At 48.5% G+C, this 17115-nt stretch overlaps 1 protein-coding gene across 5 annotated transcripts in view; it reads right to left on the bottom strand.

Moving 5' to 3' along the window:
* The window catches only part of LOC126533874 (uncharacterized), a 160133-nt gene that overhangs the window by 10034 nt on the left and 132984 nt on the right, over window positions 1–17115 (bottom strand). For 3 of the 5 annotated variants that reach the window (XM_050181067.2, XM_050181068.2, XM_050181069.2), the window contains 8 exons: window positions 15635–15750; window positions 14190–14424; window positions 12460–12708; window positions 11164–11427; window positions 9419–9697; window positions 7861–8103; window positions 4960–5211; window positions 246–560 (listed from right to left, as the gene is read on the bottom strand). In XM_050181067.2, the coding sequence (XP_050037024.1) occupies window positions 246–560; window positions 4960–5211; window positions 7861–8103; window positions 9419–9697; window positions 11164–11427; window positions 12460–12708; window positions 14190–14424; window positions 15635–15750 (1953 nt within the window). The remainder of the gene's footprint in view (window positions 1–245; window positions 561–4959; window positions 5212–7860; window positions 8104–9418; window positions 9698–11163; window positions 11428–12459; window positions 12709–14189; window positions 14425–15634; window positions 15751–17115) is intronic. The other 2 variants (XM_050181070.2, XM_050181071.2) reach the window with 2 other exon arrangements.

Genomic DNA, 17115 nt, shown 5'->3' with positions numbered 1-17115 from the left:
CCTGTTCCTCGGGTAGCACGTAACGTTTTGGCACTAAAACCTAAAAATAGATACTGTGGTCTGTTTACCATACCCCTCCCCCTTAAGGTCCATAACCAGGCTCGCGGGCAGACTAAACCAGTCATTCGGCCCGTCATGTCAATCCAGCTTAGAGACCAGCTTAATCTTCGCAAAGCACGAGGCAGCAGCTGAACCGCGGAAACAACGTCTCCTCGCCAAAGAGTCCACCCCAAAAGTGTACGCACCGGGCGGCATGGTGAGCTTGAAGACCTGGCTCTCCGGGCCGGACTGGAGGGAGTCGATGATGATCTGTATCTGGAAGAAGTACGTGGTGTCCGGACGCAGGCCGGGCAGGTAGTACTCGATGTTCGCCGTGTCGAACAGCCTCTTGGGCCGAGCGAACTTCTGCGTGCTCCAGGTCTCGCGTGGCGTGAGCGGGTCCGTGGTGAAGTGCAGCTCGGCGTGCCCCACGAGGCCGATGAGGATGTTGGACAGCGTGAAGCGGACCCGTATCGCGGTCGAGTTGACGGCGACGACGCTGACGTTCTGCAGTTCCTTGCCTGTCGCCGAAGAGAGTGGCAACACAGTGAGTACAGGGCGGTCGTTGCTCGCTACAAGAAATTACTGAAGAAGGAATGCCACGCTAAACTTTGGACTGATATGTCTTACACTGCTTGGACACGGAGAAAGAAAAAGCTAGACTTGACGCGCGTGCACGCTCGGCAAGGCAGCAAAAAGGCTGAAAGAGCGGGAAACCAGGTGGCGACGCCACCTTGAAGTTGGTGCACTAGTTCTAGTGTCGTGACGTGATGTCATAAGATTTTGCAGAGGCTGATCGGGTGCGGTTAATTATCAGTCAATAAGCGAGCATTTCGAAGCATTACAAAACAACGAAAGACTCAGTATTGGAAATGTTTATGTTTTTTTTTTACCCCAAGAATAAAGCGGCGCAAATACGCAAAAGTGCTTTGAAATCTATGATGTCACACCGACATCCAGGCACCGCGCTCTTGGCGTGAATCTTGAGCAGAATACTAGGCCTTCGATTTCTCTTACAGTAACAAACTTTCCTCCGCCGAATAATAGCGCTAGAGAATTTAAAGATTACTAGAGCAGTCCCCACTGATTTAGTGCTGATCTCTAACGACCGTTATAAACAGGACCCATTGTATAACAGCACAGCTACTTATCTTCCGCTGCTATTCTTGTAACTACACGAGACACGTTTTTCGATTTCTTGTGTGTTCGGACGAATGAGTCCTGTGATACCAACAGTCGCATCCAGCAACATTACAACAGGTGTCATTAGGTTGCGGCAGGTTACAGCAGCGGCCTCCAACAGCCGCCTGTCAGACCTGCCACACGTCATACCGGACGCCGCATCGTGCATACCACGTTTCTGCTGCTTTACGCACGACAGTCCTGCAACGGGTTCGCCATCGTCTGGCAGCCGACGCACGATACGTATCTGCATCCGCATTACTCTGCAGGAGTTTCATCACAGCATTGAAAGCAGGAAGTTTGAAGTCTAAGTGCTTTCTTAATCTTGCGCACATTGTCGTCTTTGCTGTAGAGTGCCCTGCTTTAGCCTTCTTCTGTATTTATTGATTGTTTCAATTTATTTATTTAGTTATTTACTTATTTAGTTAGTTATTTATTTATTCATTCATTTATTGCTGATTCATTCATTTATCATTAATTAATTCATTCACGTATTTGCAATCTATCCCGTTGTGTCGAATTTTTTTAATTATCTTGTATTTGCAATCAACACTGCATTGGTCTTCTTGGTTTGTGCAAGCGCCTGCGCTACACGTTCTTCCTTGCCTCTACACGCTACAACCCAACAATGTGCAGTCTTCCAAGCTACGCAGTTTCATACTACAATTACCAAGCGAAACACTCCGCTGTTCGAACTGCCCGAATGGCGTTTAGAGAGCATGTCAGTAACGGTTAGTACAACGTTCAGCCGTCCGACGTGCTTGTAGATTCCACTGTGCAGCTTCTTTTCGGCTGATCTTTCATCGCCACACCATTACATAGCAGTAACTATTTCAACTAAATTTCTCAGTTCCAAGGTTCATTTTCTTTTTCGGGAAACTGCTGACTGGAAAATTTGGTTTAAACGAACAAAATACTCAAAAAGAAAAGGTCAACCAAGTGTTGACGCTAAAGAAGATAAGGTCGATGTCTATGGAGAATGAAATGAGTATGAATAAATGCTGATTACACGCCTCTAATCTATCTTTATGTTCAGTCTTCGCTTTTCCGTATCTTACGTAATCCGCATAATTCGCGCGTAATTAGGTCGACCTTGTGTTCTTTAGTGTCGACACTTCGTTGACCCTTTTTTGACCAGGAGACGACGTGGGTCGATGCTAGAGATGGTGCAGTCTATGGTGCAATGTGGCCAATTTATGGTATAATGGCGCTAATAGACAATATGAAAAAGTCTGTAAGTTCAGTTTCCCACAGAGCTAACTTTGCCTAATCAAGATGGCCGCGTTCCAGCTAGCAGCATTGATGAAGCTGAAAAACACGTTTTGAATCCTTGAACTCTGCAGGGAACGGACAGCGCCAGGAGTGATATAATTAACCGGTATGTTGGCACTTCAATTAAAATTCTAGCCCGAGGTTCGCCTTGTTGGCTGCGTTGAATAAGATAAGTGGAGAAGCGAGCTTTTAGGTTACGCATATGGCCTAATATGCCCATATCATTAATTTTGCCCTAGGTTGAGCTCGCTTCGTGTGGGCACCGGTAAAGCCAGCTTCCGAACACCATGGCATCGCGTGAGCCCTGCTAAATCCAAGCAAACTCGCTCCATTTCAGAAAAAAAAAGTGTGCCATACGGAGGCTTCGCCTCAACATGCGTATACCTGCAGTCATGCACCCTTTACAGGAGTACAGCGCAAGTGGGCAAGTTTTGACTATATTGGCGTAATTACGCATGTACCGATGTACCGTTAGTTTTACCCATTCTGTAACAAATTCACTCTTCTTGTTTCGTTGACACTGGACTTTGATACCGTTTTCAACTCAACACGACGCTCTGAAGGTGCGAAATGGCCATGTTTTTGCTAAAAGTGCTTGCAAGATACCAAGATCCCAGACAGACCAACTCCTTGTGAAGTGAGCTAAGAAGACCTTGTCTTCAAACGAATTTACCTGCGGTGAGCATTTCAACCACAATATTTAGGCTTAGTTACATGTCCTCCTTGATAATACTCAATTCTCTATATACTCTAAATAATGCGTAATAAACTGAGCTTGTTCTAATTGTTTAATACTGAACTGCTTTAAACAAATGTTCCGGTAAAAGAGGCAAACAGTCTGCACGTCAAAGGGCTATAAATGAAGCCCCAAATTATTGTACTGACGAATCCATACCAGAGTGCCGACAAATACATGTACTTGCCGTCATTTGGATAATTTTTTCGTATCTTACGACCTGCCTTAGAATTACTTTGAAGTCATGCTTAAGCTTCGGTGAATGTGTTGATGTTTAGCCCATTTGTCAAGCCTTCACGTTCGTTCATTCGTACGTTTCACTACACCGCATGTTTGCTCTCTCTTCCTCTCTGCCAAGCACTTGCGAAATGTTTACAGCGTGAATAAACAAAACAATCATGCATCACATTGACCACCCTTCATTCCGCGAAACAATACCATTCTCTACCGCGATGCTTAAGCCTGTGCAATTTAGATAAATGACAGTTTAAAGAGCAATGCTTCTCATAAATCTTGCTACGAAAGACTTGCACTTCAAAAGTGCATAGGTGGACTGTTACACAGCAGTCCACGAATTGCGTGGGCGTGTAATTCTTGAAATTACAGTAAGTCTACCTCTGTTTTACTTTTGGTAGCGTTCCTTTCGCCCAGTCAGTAGAAAGCCTGTGTTATACTGTACCCTTCCGACGTCAATTTTCTGCAGACTTTCTACAAACAACGCGTCAGCATGGACATATTTGATGACAAAATACGTCTGAGACGACACAGTCTATTTGAAGTGTGTAGACAATCTATAGGCTACTTTCGCACTTATAGTGGCAGTTCCGCATGCAGTGTATACATGTACGTGTGTTTGTCTACCGTATACAGTACAGTATACTCTTACGGCAACACACAAGTCGTATTTGAGACTCCGTGAACTGGCCTTTTCATATACTGAATTGTAATAGATCGGCTGATACAATGCCTAAGTGAGACATGTTTAGGCCGACAAAACAAATTGTGGTAGAAACCGTCGATGATGATTTTCACAGACCGTGTTAGCTTCTTTGAAGTTCGCTTGAATTCCGTTCAACGGAATTTTAAAGTAAACCACCTAAAGGACGAAGCGGGGAAGAGCGGCGGAAGGAGATGTGCGATACGCGGCGACTCTGCCACCTGACCACATCATGTGGCCCAAAGCGACCACGGATTACACTCTATCTGGGATGGGCTCAGATTTCAATACACCCGTCTTCGGGATCGGCCTAATTTACTCGGCAAAAAAAAAGAACCAATCAAGCAGTCGCGCCAATCACCGAGAAAGAATGCGAAGAAAGTTCAAGTTTAATAAAGAAATTAAGCACTTCGACGTGTATGTTTGTTCCAACGAGCTTTGCAAGGGTGACTTTGAGAAATGATTCGTTATACATGTACCACAATCCGTCTCTCAGCGTTCGCGGTCAGAGACCAAACAACCACTCTTTGAAGGAGTGAATCGCTGCAAAGAAGTTAACGCTGAGAAATTTTACCTGCAGGCTTTCCTGCCACTCTCTTTGCCCTCTTTCCAACCCCTATAACTCCCCCCACCCCTGTGCAGGGTAGCAAACCGGAAGCTCGCCCCTAGTTAACCTCCCCGCCTTTCCTTTCTCACTCTCTCTCTTATTTGTACCGAGGGCTAGCATAAATCACCTGTGTTGTACGGTATCCCCCCCGCGAACAGTGGGATACCGCGCGGTAACCGTCATTACCTGGCTGCGTGGGGCTACACACAATGTAGGGGCACACGCCGGGGTCGTTGGGCGTGACGACCACGGGCCGCGGGCACTGCGGGTTCGGCTTTTGGAACCGCTCGGGGATGGCCGGACACGAGGACGTGCACTCGGCCTCGGCGACGCCAGTGGCGCGCAGCTTGCACGAGCACTGGCGGCGCACGGAGCCCTTGACCATCTCCCACTCCTCGTGCAGCTTGTAGCGCTCGCCGTGGAACAGGCAGTGCACCGCTACGCGTGCGGGTGAGGAGGCGCATGCCGCGGAGGCGGCGGCGGCGGGAGGGCGCAGTTTAGAAGACACACACACCCGGGTTTAGGCTGACACAAACAAGCTGGAGGGTTTGTCGCAGATGGTTGAAGCCGAGCGCCTGGATCGGTTTGGTCTGGTTTGCGTGTCGTGAGTGAAAATGGCGATCGAGCTTGTTTTGTTTTGCTCGTGCATCTCCGCGATAACGTTTGTTATCTATAGCTAGATAGCTTCGTCGCCTTTGCGAGCGATCAGTACTGATCGAGTGTCTGTGGACCGAGCAGCCGATCGGTTGATTGATCGACGGACTTTGCACACGGTAAGGCTGATCCAGTCTGTCAGTAAGTCTATAGATGGACGACGGACGGTCATCCATCTATAGACTTACTAACAGACCGGATCAGCCTAACCGTGTGCAACTTTGACAACCATCAGCAGCTAAGGCCAAGAATTATTGAAATCGACACCCAAAGCGCCTGTAGGTAAGGACTCAATGTGGCGATGGTTTCAAAGCTCCTGTATAATTTACGAGGCAATGAATATTGGCGTAGTAGTAAGCCCAAGAGAAAGGTTCATGGGCGGCTGTGTGACTTAACTGGGTAACTATGTATGACTGGTGGCCTGAGTGATTGATCGGTCAACAGTTGGACCGACCGACTGACCGTATCATTGATTGAGTTATCCAGGCTACGGAATGGACTGATAAGGTAATCAACTGATCTGCCCACTGATATGACCAAACAGTTGATGAGCGTTCGATTTGCTGATTGATTGAAATACTGAAGAATTGACTTCACATCTTACCGAGAAAAATAAATAGATAAATGCCGCTGACACACACGAAAGTAGCGCAACGCTTAGTAACTGCTCTGTGCGCCTAATAATGTGTCATTCGTTCTGGTCGTGTATGCTTTTCAACGTCCTGCCTATTAATTTTCCAAAATTTTGAAAGCGATATCATGCACAGTTCAAGTTGACGCACCTTCTAAAGCAGGTTAGGTTAGAATGTACCAATGTCGTTTTGTGCAAGCTATCGTCTGTACATCATGATTCCATGACTACTTTTCTGTATTTATGAAGAAGGTGTTGCGTGAATTCTGGCAACCATGTCGTATGGCCCTGTTCGCTGGTACACAAGGACAGGGGTACATTTCCATCTCTCGCTTCAACCAGCTGCGACAAGTTTAGTGCACTATTTAGACTTTTCAAAGCTGCTTCCCACATTAAATTATTGTGGCGATCACTTCATTATTCCACAGCATATGAAGTTACGATTAATTTTGTTTAATACACTCCTGTAGAAGTGACGACAGCTCAGCTATAGAGCATGCATTCATCGAACGGCACGTTTGGAGGATCGGCAGATTGATCTCTCAATGCAGCCTTTTCCAAGAACCGTTCGTTGAGTTTGGAATATTTCTTCCGATTTTGAAATGTTTCACAAATGCAGTTCCATACCAAAACTGCTTCAGCCAAAAGCAATTGAATTAGTTTTTGAGAAGTCTTCACTAGCCATAATCGTGATTTATCGTGCGGCGTGCGTTATAACAGACGGCAAGCAGCTTTCAAAAGCAAGTTTACAACCTCTCTTTGTTGCTATAGAAGCCGATTCGCGTAGTTTAGGCATGCACAGTCACAAGAGACGTGGTAGTTCGCAGCACTGTTCTTTTTTTCTTGCAGACTCTCCATTTAGCATGCACATTTAAGAACAGAGACGTTATTTTCATTCGATGGTTTAGGCTTAGTATAGCGACGTTTACCATAAGGAGTGTTTAGAGCGTTTTAGGCATGCAGAATGCGTGCTTGCGAGTCGAAATTTAGTGCAAATTTATAGCTGGCACAGTATATGACACTGCGCAGACAACCGGGAAATTTTCGTCCATCAAATTTTTCTCGGTGTCAGTTTTACATAAACTTTCGTGCTAAGAAAGAACCCTGTCTCACTCAACCTGAGCTGCATCCCGACGGCGCAGGGGCATGACTTCACAAAGAAACCACTGCTACACGAAGCACGACAAAAACTGTATAGACGAGGCCGATGGCTAGAATGTCTGTCCTCTTTCGTCCGTTTTTCTTTTAACTTGCTTTGTTTTGGTCTGTACTCTCATCAAGAAAGAGGACTTGATGTCTTGCAGTGTGCATGTTACGTATGTACCAACTTCTGCACCTTCATTTCTGGAAAGTCCGCAACAACGTCTGCAACAATCTCCGCAACGACTTCTGCAAGATCTTTTTCAACGACGTCTGCTCAGTAAAAAGAGGATTAATGCTGCGGGGAAAACAGTTTCTGGCCCGCCGGTGACGTAGACACACTGCAAGCCACAAGGCCTCTGTGCTGTATACAATATCTTTTTTTTGTCTCCCTCTTCTGCTTGGCACATCGAAGTGCCCAAGCTGACTCGTCTGGTATCAATGTCCCACGTTTTTCTCCATTCTCAACGAGGTGGTTTCTTTCGTCCGTCATGCGCACGCAGCTAGACAAAAAGGAGTCCTGCTCCTCGTTCCGCAAACCATCCGCTCGGCGGCCGTTCCCGTCCGTAACGCTACGAGGGGACCACTACCAGGCATAGTGCACGCTTGTTCTGAGACCAGAAGTTGTACGCTGTATACGGTTTCCGAGATCGGCGACTTACCGGGCTTCTCGGGTTCTCGGCACATCCAGTGGGTACAGCACTCGTCTCCGGGCAGGTGACCGCGGTAGGCCTGAGCCGGGTGGCACGGCAGCGTCGGGGGCGGCGAGCTGTTGAGCGGCGGGCACCGGTTTTCGCACGAGACGTTGCCGTTGACGCAGACGCAGCGTTTGCCGCAGTCGAGCATCTCCTGCGGAATCTGCTGGAAGTTGCGGAACTTGACGCCGTTGAAGAGGCACGAGCCGTCTGCCAGGTATTAGGCGGGGAAAAGAGAAAGAACATCGTTCTGTGAGTTATGGGGTGCTGATTCCCAGTAGTATATATAAGGGCTGGCGAGATTTTTGTTTGTTGTGGCGAAGGAATGCCAAGTGCTGAATTTTTTCCGTCAGAACCAAGGGCCGTTCGGCTCAACACGTTCGTGAACTGCTGTACAGCAATTCCTGCGGGATCCGCCAGAAGTCGCGAAACTTACGCCATTGAAATGACACAAGTGGCTTAACAGAGATTAGATTAGAAAATGAAAGATCGTTCATTGAGGCTGAGGTGGCCATCGCGAGCAGTAAGAGTTTCGTGTAGCCCATTCCTTCGCGGCAAAGCCATGTAACACGAGGCATTTTCTGTGCTGAAGCACCGGACTCATACTTCAACATGCTCGCTACCTATGCTGTGAGAGTTACGTCAGACACATTCTGGAAAGTGGCTGTACAGCAGTTTGAGACCCACTTACGTGCGATTCTGAGGCACGCCATAACGAGGGAGTCCAGATTAATTTTGACCACCTGGGGTTCTTTACCGTGCACCCGATGCACAGTACACGGGCGCTTTTGCATTCGGCCCGAATCGAAATGCAGTCGCCGCGGCGGCGATTTGATACCGACCGCGTGCTTAGCAGCGCAACGACAAAACCACTAAGCAACCAGGATGTGTAAGTCAAAAAATGAGAAGAGAAAGCACTGGCAATGTGCTATGATATTGCCCCAACCGCTGAAAGCAGAACCAAAACGCGTGCTAAAATCATGTTAACATGACACAATACGAAGTAAAAGGGACGCGTCTTAAAGCGGGAAGGGATCTTAGTGCAGGTAGAACCTAAGTGCTGGCGAAAAAGGAAGAGCATTGCTTTTTTTTTTATTCTTACCAACGTGGTTTTCAGATGCACTCGCAGGTTAAGCTCATCAGTAGTAGTCGCTTAAGTATCGGATACTGTTTCGTCATTTCTGTCACCAAGAGGCCAACAAATAGCTTCGTTAAAATACTCCACTGAACCTTAGAAAAACAAAGGTAGCAGGTCAAAGCATCATACAGGCAAATGAAAGATCGTTCATTTAATAATACCTTTAATACCTTACACGGTATTCAAGGACTGTCAGAGCCTATGTGTGGAAAAACTGTACTTCAAAGCAGACGCAATATTGCCGACCCGATTGAGCGAACGTAAGCAGCGCTAGCATGAGCTTTCAATCTGCCGACTACTTCCCAAAGTATCTTCTATCACGTATTTCTTTTTCAAGCAACGTGCGCCGTATGTAGCCAAAAAAAGAAAACGAGCGGGACACCATACCTTTCTTGCACTTGGACGGTGGGCAGCAGTTCGGCGGAGACGGCTGGAACGCCGGGTCGATGTCCCACTCCAGGCACTCGCTGAAGTGCTGGTTGAAGTGGTGCGGACACTCGATGATGGCACAGTTGACGCGGAGGTTGGCGCCGCAGTGGCAAACCTCGAGACAGCCGTTGTAGAACTCCTCGTTGACGCTGTACAGCCGCCCGTTGTACTTGCACATGGCCGGGCCAGGCTGGGGAGCGGCCACGGCGGTATTTGGCGGAGGAGCCGGTACTGACGCTGCAGAGGGGGGGGGAGGGGGGGAACGTCATGTGTAAGTATCTCGCAAACTCGCCTATACTCATTTTTGGTCGTTAGCCCACAAATGAAAAACAAAATGAAATGTCGTCTATAGAAAATAGCAGCTAGAGGCAGCTGAACGACATTAAAGATGCTCCCGGGGCTCCTGGTCCTCAATTCGAAACAAATTTTACTGATTCTTTTTTTCTCGCCACGCACCCATGAAAAAATGAAATGTCTATCAAAAACAAAGCAGTGCGAAACTGCATGCATCGCAAAAGGCCATGTGGACGTCTGTGTCATTTTTTTAGTAACGCTGCACCCGATAGGGGAACCAACTTGTCCAGCAACAAGTGTTGTCTAATGGGTAAATAAGTGACACTGCACGTGACAGTGCAGTTATCACCCCCACTCACTTTAATGATTGTCTTCCTCACCCGGCAAAAAAGATGGAACGTATACTACGCATGGCACAAAGAGAAAGGAACACGACAGAAGGGCCACCCAGTGCCCTGTCTTCACTTCGAACTTGTAGTTGCGATTAACCCCGTAGACGGTAACCCACTCTCCTTTCAAGGGAGAGGAGAAGGAAGAGGAAAGGTAGGGAGGCGACCAGAATAACTGCAAAAGAGCTGCGCGGGTGCCGACGCTGTAGTGGTGCAACAGTGCAAGTGCATCGTACATTCATTCTTACTGATTCTACTGAATCGCCCATTAATGAAGAGCTGCAGTAAAGAGTGGTCTACTAAACAAGTAACAGCGGAAATGGAGAGAGAAAAAGAAGTATTTTTTTTACATAATTGAGAAGCGGAAAGACGCGACTGAGCCATCTTTTTTTTTTTTTTTTAAGTAAACTGCTCAATGTCGAAGTGCGAAACCAATAGAAAGCAAAGATGAGGCTGATGCACATGAATAAAGAAGGAAAAGATACACCACTTGTAATCGCGCATCAATTTCGCTCTCAGAAAAGCCACTATAGCCTCCATCGGATGACGAGCACAGTATCGCGGCCACGGACAGAAATGCTACTTTTCACAGATTGACTCGTCCATACGCGCCAGAGGTGCAGTCAGCCACTGTGTTTTCTTCTTTCGCGAGTATAGCCGGCACCCACAAAGCGCACATCATTCGTCTCCGAGGGGCTGCGCTGCTGTCATTCCGGGCTGTGTCCGTTAGGCCCGAAAAACATGATCACGTCACCGACTAAACGTCACGCGGTCACAACTGAAGGACCCACGTCGCAACGTTGCACGTCTATCGCTCGTTCCATCGCTCTCTGCGCGATCATTAAGGTTCCTCTCGAGGTTCTTTGTTATACTTCAAGTTGCTTTTTTTTTTTTTGCCTTTCGGGTTATAGAATGCGCTGGCAGTGCACATTCCCCCACCCCTCTGCGTCCCGTTAGGGGGCATCGCAAGTCTCGGGTCACGTGCCACGAACAACGCCGTTCTCGAGAGCGCAGCCTTACCGCCTCGCGGACCGTTGCACATGACGTAAGGGCAGAGGCACGGGTCGTCTGGTGTCACGACCACGGGTTGCGGGCAGTCCTTGTCGGCGGACCGGACGGTAACGGACAGCGGCGGACAGCCTCCGACGCACTCGGCGAGCGCCGAGCCGTTGGCCAGAAGCACGCACGTGCACACGCGACGCAGGCAGCCCTGACCGGTCTCCCACTCGTCTCCCAAGCGGTGCGGCTTGCCGGACTCGTCCAGGCACACGTCCTGCTGCGGGTCTGCGGAAGTGGCGAGGCGCCCAGCGCGGAGACGCACTCGTTAATTCTCGCCGTAAAAGAAAGCATGGACGGACCGAGTGCCTTACGTTTCTTGACTCTCCCAGACCTCCGCAGGGGTTTTTAACGAAACTGATTGTGGCATTAAGCGGATAGCAAAGAGGATACCGGAACTTGACGTGACTGCTTTGTTGCCGAAGTATGTAATCGCGATGAAACTGCCCTTCTTTATCGCATTAGAACTATAGCTCCGTCTGCACATAGGCTTGATAATTCAGGACTGGATGGTCTGCGCTTTCCCGATATGTGCGTTATACGTAGTGAGATCGCGGATGTGAAGACTAATCTGGTCATTCCGCAGTTCGACGTGTAAACCAAGGCGTTGCTTCACAGCCTATACGAAAGAGGGGTCTTCAACACGCGAGCTTTCAAGACAGTGCTCCCTAAAGGGCCCGCAGTAACCGGGACAGGAGTAGTACGGCTGTTAATCACCTTCCCTCGAGACGCGTAGATGATCAACGTTTGGGTGGCAAACACACACACACGTACTGACAACGTATTACCTTCTCGGACGCGGAACAGCTGCTGACCACGTATATCAAGCTAACCCCGCCTGCTGCAACGACATCACGACACCCTCTTTTACCGTGACAGGAAACTTGGCAACGTAGAAGTGCAAAGACAAAAGACAGGTCGCGACGCCGCTATTAAGTTCCCGCCCCCGATCACTGTGGTGTCATGGATGTCGACAGAATCTACTCGGTTCTCTGTCTATTTCAATTAAGGATCAGCCGTCTTTCCTGCCAATAGAACGCTAATGTAACCCTAAAAGGCTATAGTATGCCGGTCTAAATTTATCCATTGTCCCTGTTTAGCACAGCTGGTAAGCTGGATTCACACAACGGGGCAGCACCACCTGGCTCATTTACACGGGGACGCGTCACGTGGTCACGTGACTCGGCGGCACCCAAACTATACGGGCGAGCTGTGTGAATCCACCCTTAAGAAAATGCCCGCGTGTTGTCACTGGCTCACCACTGGGCTTTCTCGGCACGGGCGGCTTTCCGTCGCAGTACGGGATCATGCAGCAGGCGTCGTCGGGCGCCGGCGCCCACTGGCAGTCCTCGTAGCCCACGGTGTCCACGTACACCTCGCACCTGTCCTGGCACTCGACGAGCCCCTCGGTGTGGCACACGCACTTGTGGTCGCACCCGTCGTAGAACACCATGCCGGGATCGTACGTGCGGTTCCGGTGAACGCACCCGTTGAACGAGGCTCGCACCGCTGATCGCAGGAGAGAGAGAGAGAAAACGAAGGCAGTGATGTTAGCCAGTCAAGACTCCGGTTGGCTACCATCTACTCTGGGGGAAAGAAGAAGGGAAAAATAAAAAAGGGAAGGGGGAGGCGGGTAGAGGGATGTGCATGGACAGCACTACAGTCAAAGGTTCCCGCACAAGCCAGACATTCTCAGAAAGCACAAAAGTGCCTTCGCCGCCTTCCGAGCCGATGATTGGTGGGGACGGCGTTCTAGTATCGTCTGTTCACGCAGAAGATGATCATCTAGTTTACTGAATGCGTTCGATAGCATTCAAAAAGGAAAAGGAGAAAAAAAATTCATTCGACTTACCCGTAGAGTCGGGAGTAGCTAGGCAAGCATAGTAATGCAATGGAGTGGCTTTTCTAAGTACATAACGTGGTGTCATGCTGGCCTATGCTGAAGGGCAGCTACAGAAGAATAGTAAGTTTGAAGCCGTAATCTGCAGTTGCAGAGCGACCACTCTTAACCTAAAGAAGAAGTTTGGCTGGGCGGAAGAGACGCAAGAACAAAAAAAGGTGGGTGACAATCAACGGCGCGCTGAATTTCCCACAGTATACAAGCACGCCATGACATCTCGGATGTTTTACCGGGTCTGCTGCGGTGTGGTTAATCGTTTATTGGTAGAGAACCGCATTGAATTCTAAAAGCGCTCAACCTCGCCGGCTTGAAGAACTCTTCCTGTAGGGAAGCGGAAACGGACTAAATCCACGGAAAGAAAAAAATGAAATCCACGAGGTCACGCAGACACACTAGCGCCTACGTTTGAACAAGAAATTCCAGACCGAGAAGCTTGGACTTTGCTTTAGCTATCGCAATAATTTCACCCTCCAGTTGTATGGAAATTGTTATGAGAATAATTATTTATCACTCTAAACCAATTTAATTTAGTACCTGGAGTGCCATTAACATTCGTTCACATTGTAATACCTATTTCCAAGCGCTTTGACCTTGAACGCGACATCCAGCCTGTGATCCACCACCGTTGACAACAGGAAGGGAGGGGAAGGGCAGAACTAGCAGGAAATATAATTTTAAAATGTGAGATATAAACGTTCCGAAACCGCGTGGTTTATTACGAGAGGCGCCGTAATAAAGTGTTTCGTATATTTATTTTGATCAGCCGAGGTTCTTTAACGTGCACCCAATGCACGGCGGTCAGGACTCCAGCCCGCCACCTCGTACTCGTCATCACGACACCTTATCCACTGAGCCACAGTGGCACGCAAGCAGAAGAGGTGCCCACAAGAGAAGACGTGATGTCGAACCATGACGAAAAAGCAGTTCAATGTAGCTGCTCACCACACGTTCTTGTTCGTTTCTTTTTCTTAACGATCGCACTTCGCCGCGCCACTCAAGCGTATGGCTATCTTAAAGCGTGTCCACGATGCGAAGCGCGCGCACACGCATGGTTGTCGGCGAGCGTTCGAGCATGACCCCCCGTCCGTACCTGGGGCGAAGGTCTTGACCTTGACCGTGTTGCTCGACGCGGCGGCGTGCTCGGCGTCGCTGTCCTCGCTGGGCGGCTTGACCAGGCGCAGGTAGTACTCGGTCTCGGGCTGCAGGCCGCCCAGGCGGATCTCGAACGACGAGGTGGTCGGCACGGACCGCATGTCGCTGAGCTTGTACTTGTGCTTCATCCACTGGACGGGACCGCCGTCCTTCGTGACCACGGCGTACCAAACCTGGGCGGGGACGATCGCCAAGTGAGAAGGGGCGACGCAGCTCCGAGTTGCCAACGTTTCGCGAGCGCTCGGTCGTTCTTTTTTCTCATCGTCACAGAAATCTGCTTCCGCATAGCATCTGGTAACTCTGTAGATGTGCTACTATGTAGTAGATTACGCATCTCCAGAAAGCTTGTAGGCTTTCCGAAAGCAAGTCATTCGGAAGTTACTGAACCAGAAGAGACCAACGTAATTAGGCTTGTCTTGAATGGAGATGTTCTGTGTACTTAACAGAAGTAGAAAGACAACTCCGAAGAAGGCAAAGCACTCTACAAAAATTATATGGCCAGTATAAGTAGCATCTAAATTCGCTTTTGTGACGGCCACGCGCATTCGAGCTACGCCAGCACGTCGAAGGGATGCTCGTAATTTTGCCGTAACTCGAGTCGATTTCTCGTTCGTTTCAGCAACAGGCAGAGGTCGTTCCAAAGCGACAAACAGAGACATGGATGTATTCCTTCACGTTTAGAAAGCAATCCAAACAATACAAAAGAGTTACAAGAAGACTTTAAGTGAAAAAGAGCAGTCTAACAAAGAAATCCTCAGCCTGGAACCAACTTTTCGACAAACAGACTTTTCGTCGGGGCGCTGAGGGTTTGCCTTGGCCTCGACCAAGACAAGCCCCCTTGTCGGAACGTCGGTTTCAGGCGCAGGCTCCGATTGCTCGACCACCGTCGATCAGTCGCAGCAAGCAAAGACAGTTACATTTCTCAAGTCCATTTATTTGAATCATTCCCGCCAGTCTTCATTGTTTAAAATGTACCCTATCTGGTTCGTAAAGTTCGCATACTACTAAGAGCTAAACGTCCACAGCTTATGCATGGCAAAATCGGCTCATATAAGAGACAAATATTATACCACAGTACAAACAAGTTTGTCACTTCGTATACAAAACACAGCAGTGTTCCACGTCAGTAAGGAAGTCCGTAATAGAAGCATATATATTTTTGGTATTCAGATTAGAAAAGACGGAAAACCCTAAGAAACGGTAGCTTACGACTTGCAGCGGCACTATTGTGACATTGGCTACACATAGCTACGCAGGCTAAGCAAGGAATCTGAACGCGTAAAACTAAAAGCGGTAAGTTACTGTTGATGTCCCGACAGGAAGCAGGCGACGCCCGGATGCACGACACTAAGTTCCCTTGCCTCATAATGACGTCAGGCTCACCTGAATCATAGCGTCGCCAGCCATGTGGGTGGTTCTATTGTCGTGAAGCATGGTCCAACGGATCTTCACGGTGGTGCCATTCTCGGGTTCAGCCATCTCGATAAGCAACTTCAGGCCTTAAACAGAAACGAATAGAATCAATCGCATTTCCTCGCAAAGGGAAGAAATACAAGAATTCTAACGGACGCGTTCTTGCAACAGATAAATAAATGTTTGGTGGTTTCCCACGAAGGGCCAAGCATTGACAGCGAAGGAAAGGTTTAGCATGGACTGCTTGAACGGTGTTCTAACTATTCGCGGGTCAGACATGCTGGTTCGACGGTGCAGGCTGCGGCGTACTCCTGCCGAAACTCAGTACTCCTGCCATTACAAAGCATATCCGAAAGCCCGCCGGGATCTCATCATAGCTGTGGCTTTCTGCTGTCGAGGTCTCGGTACAAGGTTTGATTTTCTGCTGCGGAGGCCAGAAATCTGCTTCCGCATAGCCTCTGGTAACTCTGTACATGTGCTAATATATAGTACATTACGTATCTCCAGAAAGCTTGTAGGCTTTCCGAAAGCAAGTCATTCGGAAGTTGCTGAACCAGAAGAGACCATGACAGGGGTTGAATTGCAAGGGCACCCGAATTATATTTCGAGACTAAATTCGGCTGGTCCTCGTGCGCATAGTTAACCCAGTGAAATACGATATGGCATCTTTCGCCGACTCAATTCGTATTGAAGACTCCATCAAGGATAAATGTTTTGTTAATAACGAGAGCGATGTTTAAAAAAAGATAGCGTTACTAAATATTGTGTCCTTCTCTATGCTAATCTTCTAAGCTAATTCTATAACAAATATGTCAAATATACCAGCTAAACTGAAATAGGGAGGCACATGACAGAACAAGAACGTCGCTGACGGCGCAAGAGAGCGCATGCATGACTTTCTCGTCTCGCCCTCAGGTTGTTTCTTGACCGCACTGAAACTGTCCAAGAACCCGCCGAGGTAACTCGGCGGCTATGGTGTTGCTCTGCCAAGCAGGACGTAACGGGGGTGAGCTTCTTTGCCGCGAAGACCGCATTCCGATATGACTTGAATGCAAAAAACGCTATTGCAGCACGCTTTGAATGCTCGTCAAAGAACACCCGTGGTCGAAATCGATAGGAAGGCCTTCGCGAAAGCCTATTTTCTAGCTGCTGTATTGCTTTTGAGCGTTTAATCGACAGGTCTTGGCAACCATGTGCAGACTCGGCGCGAACCTTCCACTGTGCGCTGAAACAGTGCTCTTTCTCTCTTCTCTCTCTTCATCCCCATACCCCATTCCCCCAGTGGAGGGTAGCAAACCGGACGTGCGTTTGGTTAACCTGCCTGCCGTTCCTGTCTTCTCTCTCTCTCTCTCTCTCTCAATGCTATCAACGAATCAATCAATCGATGAGCTGTTAAACTCACTAGAACCTTTTCGCATAGCCTGGCCTCTATTCATAACATCCGGTATCAC

This window comes from Dermacentor andersoni, chromosome 7 (assembly GCF_023375885.2).
Source record: "Dermacentor andersoni chromosome 7, qqDerAnde1_hic_scaffold, whole genome shotgun sequence".
Lineage (NCBI taxonomy): Eukaryota > Metazoa > Arthropoda > Arachnida > Ixodida > Ixodidae > Dermacentor > Dermacentor andersoni.
This window is presented reverse-complemented; position numbering and strand designations above follow the sequence as displayed.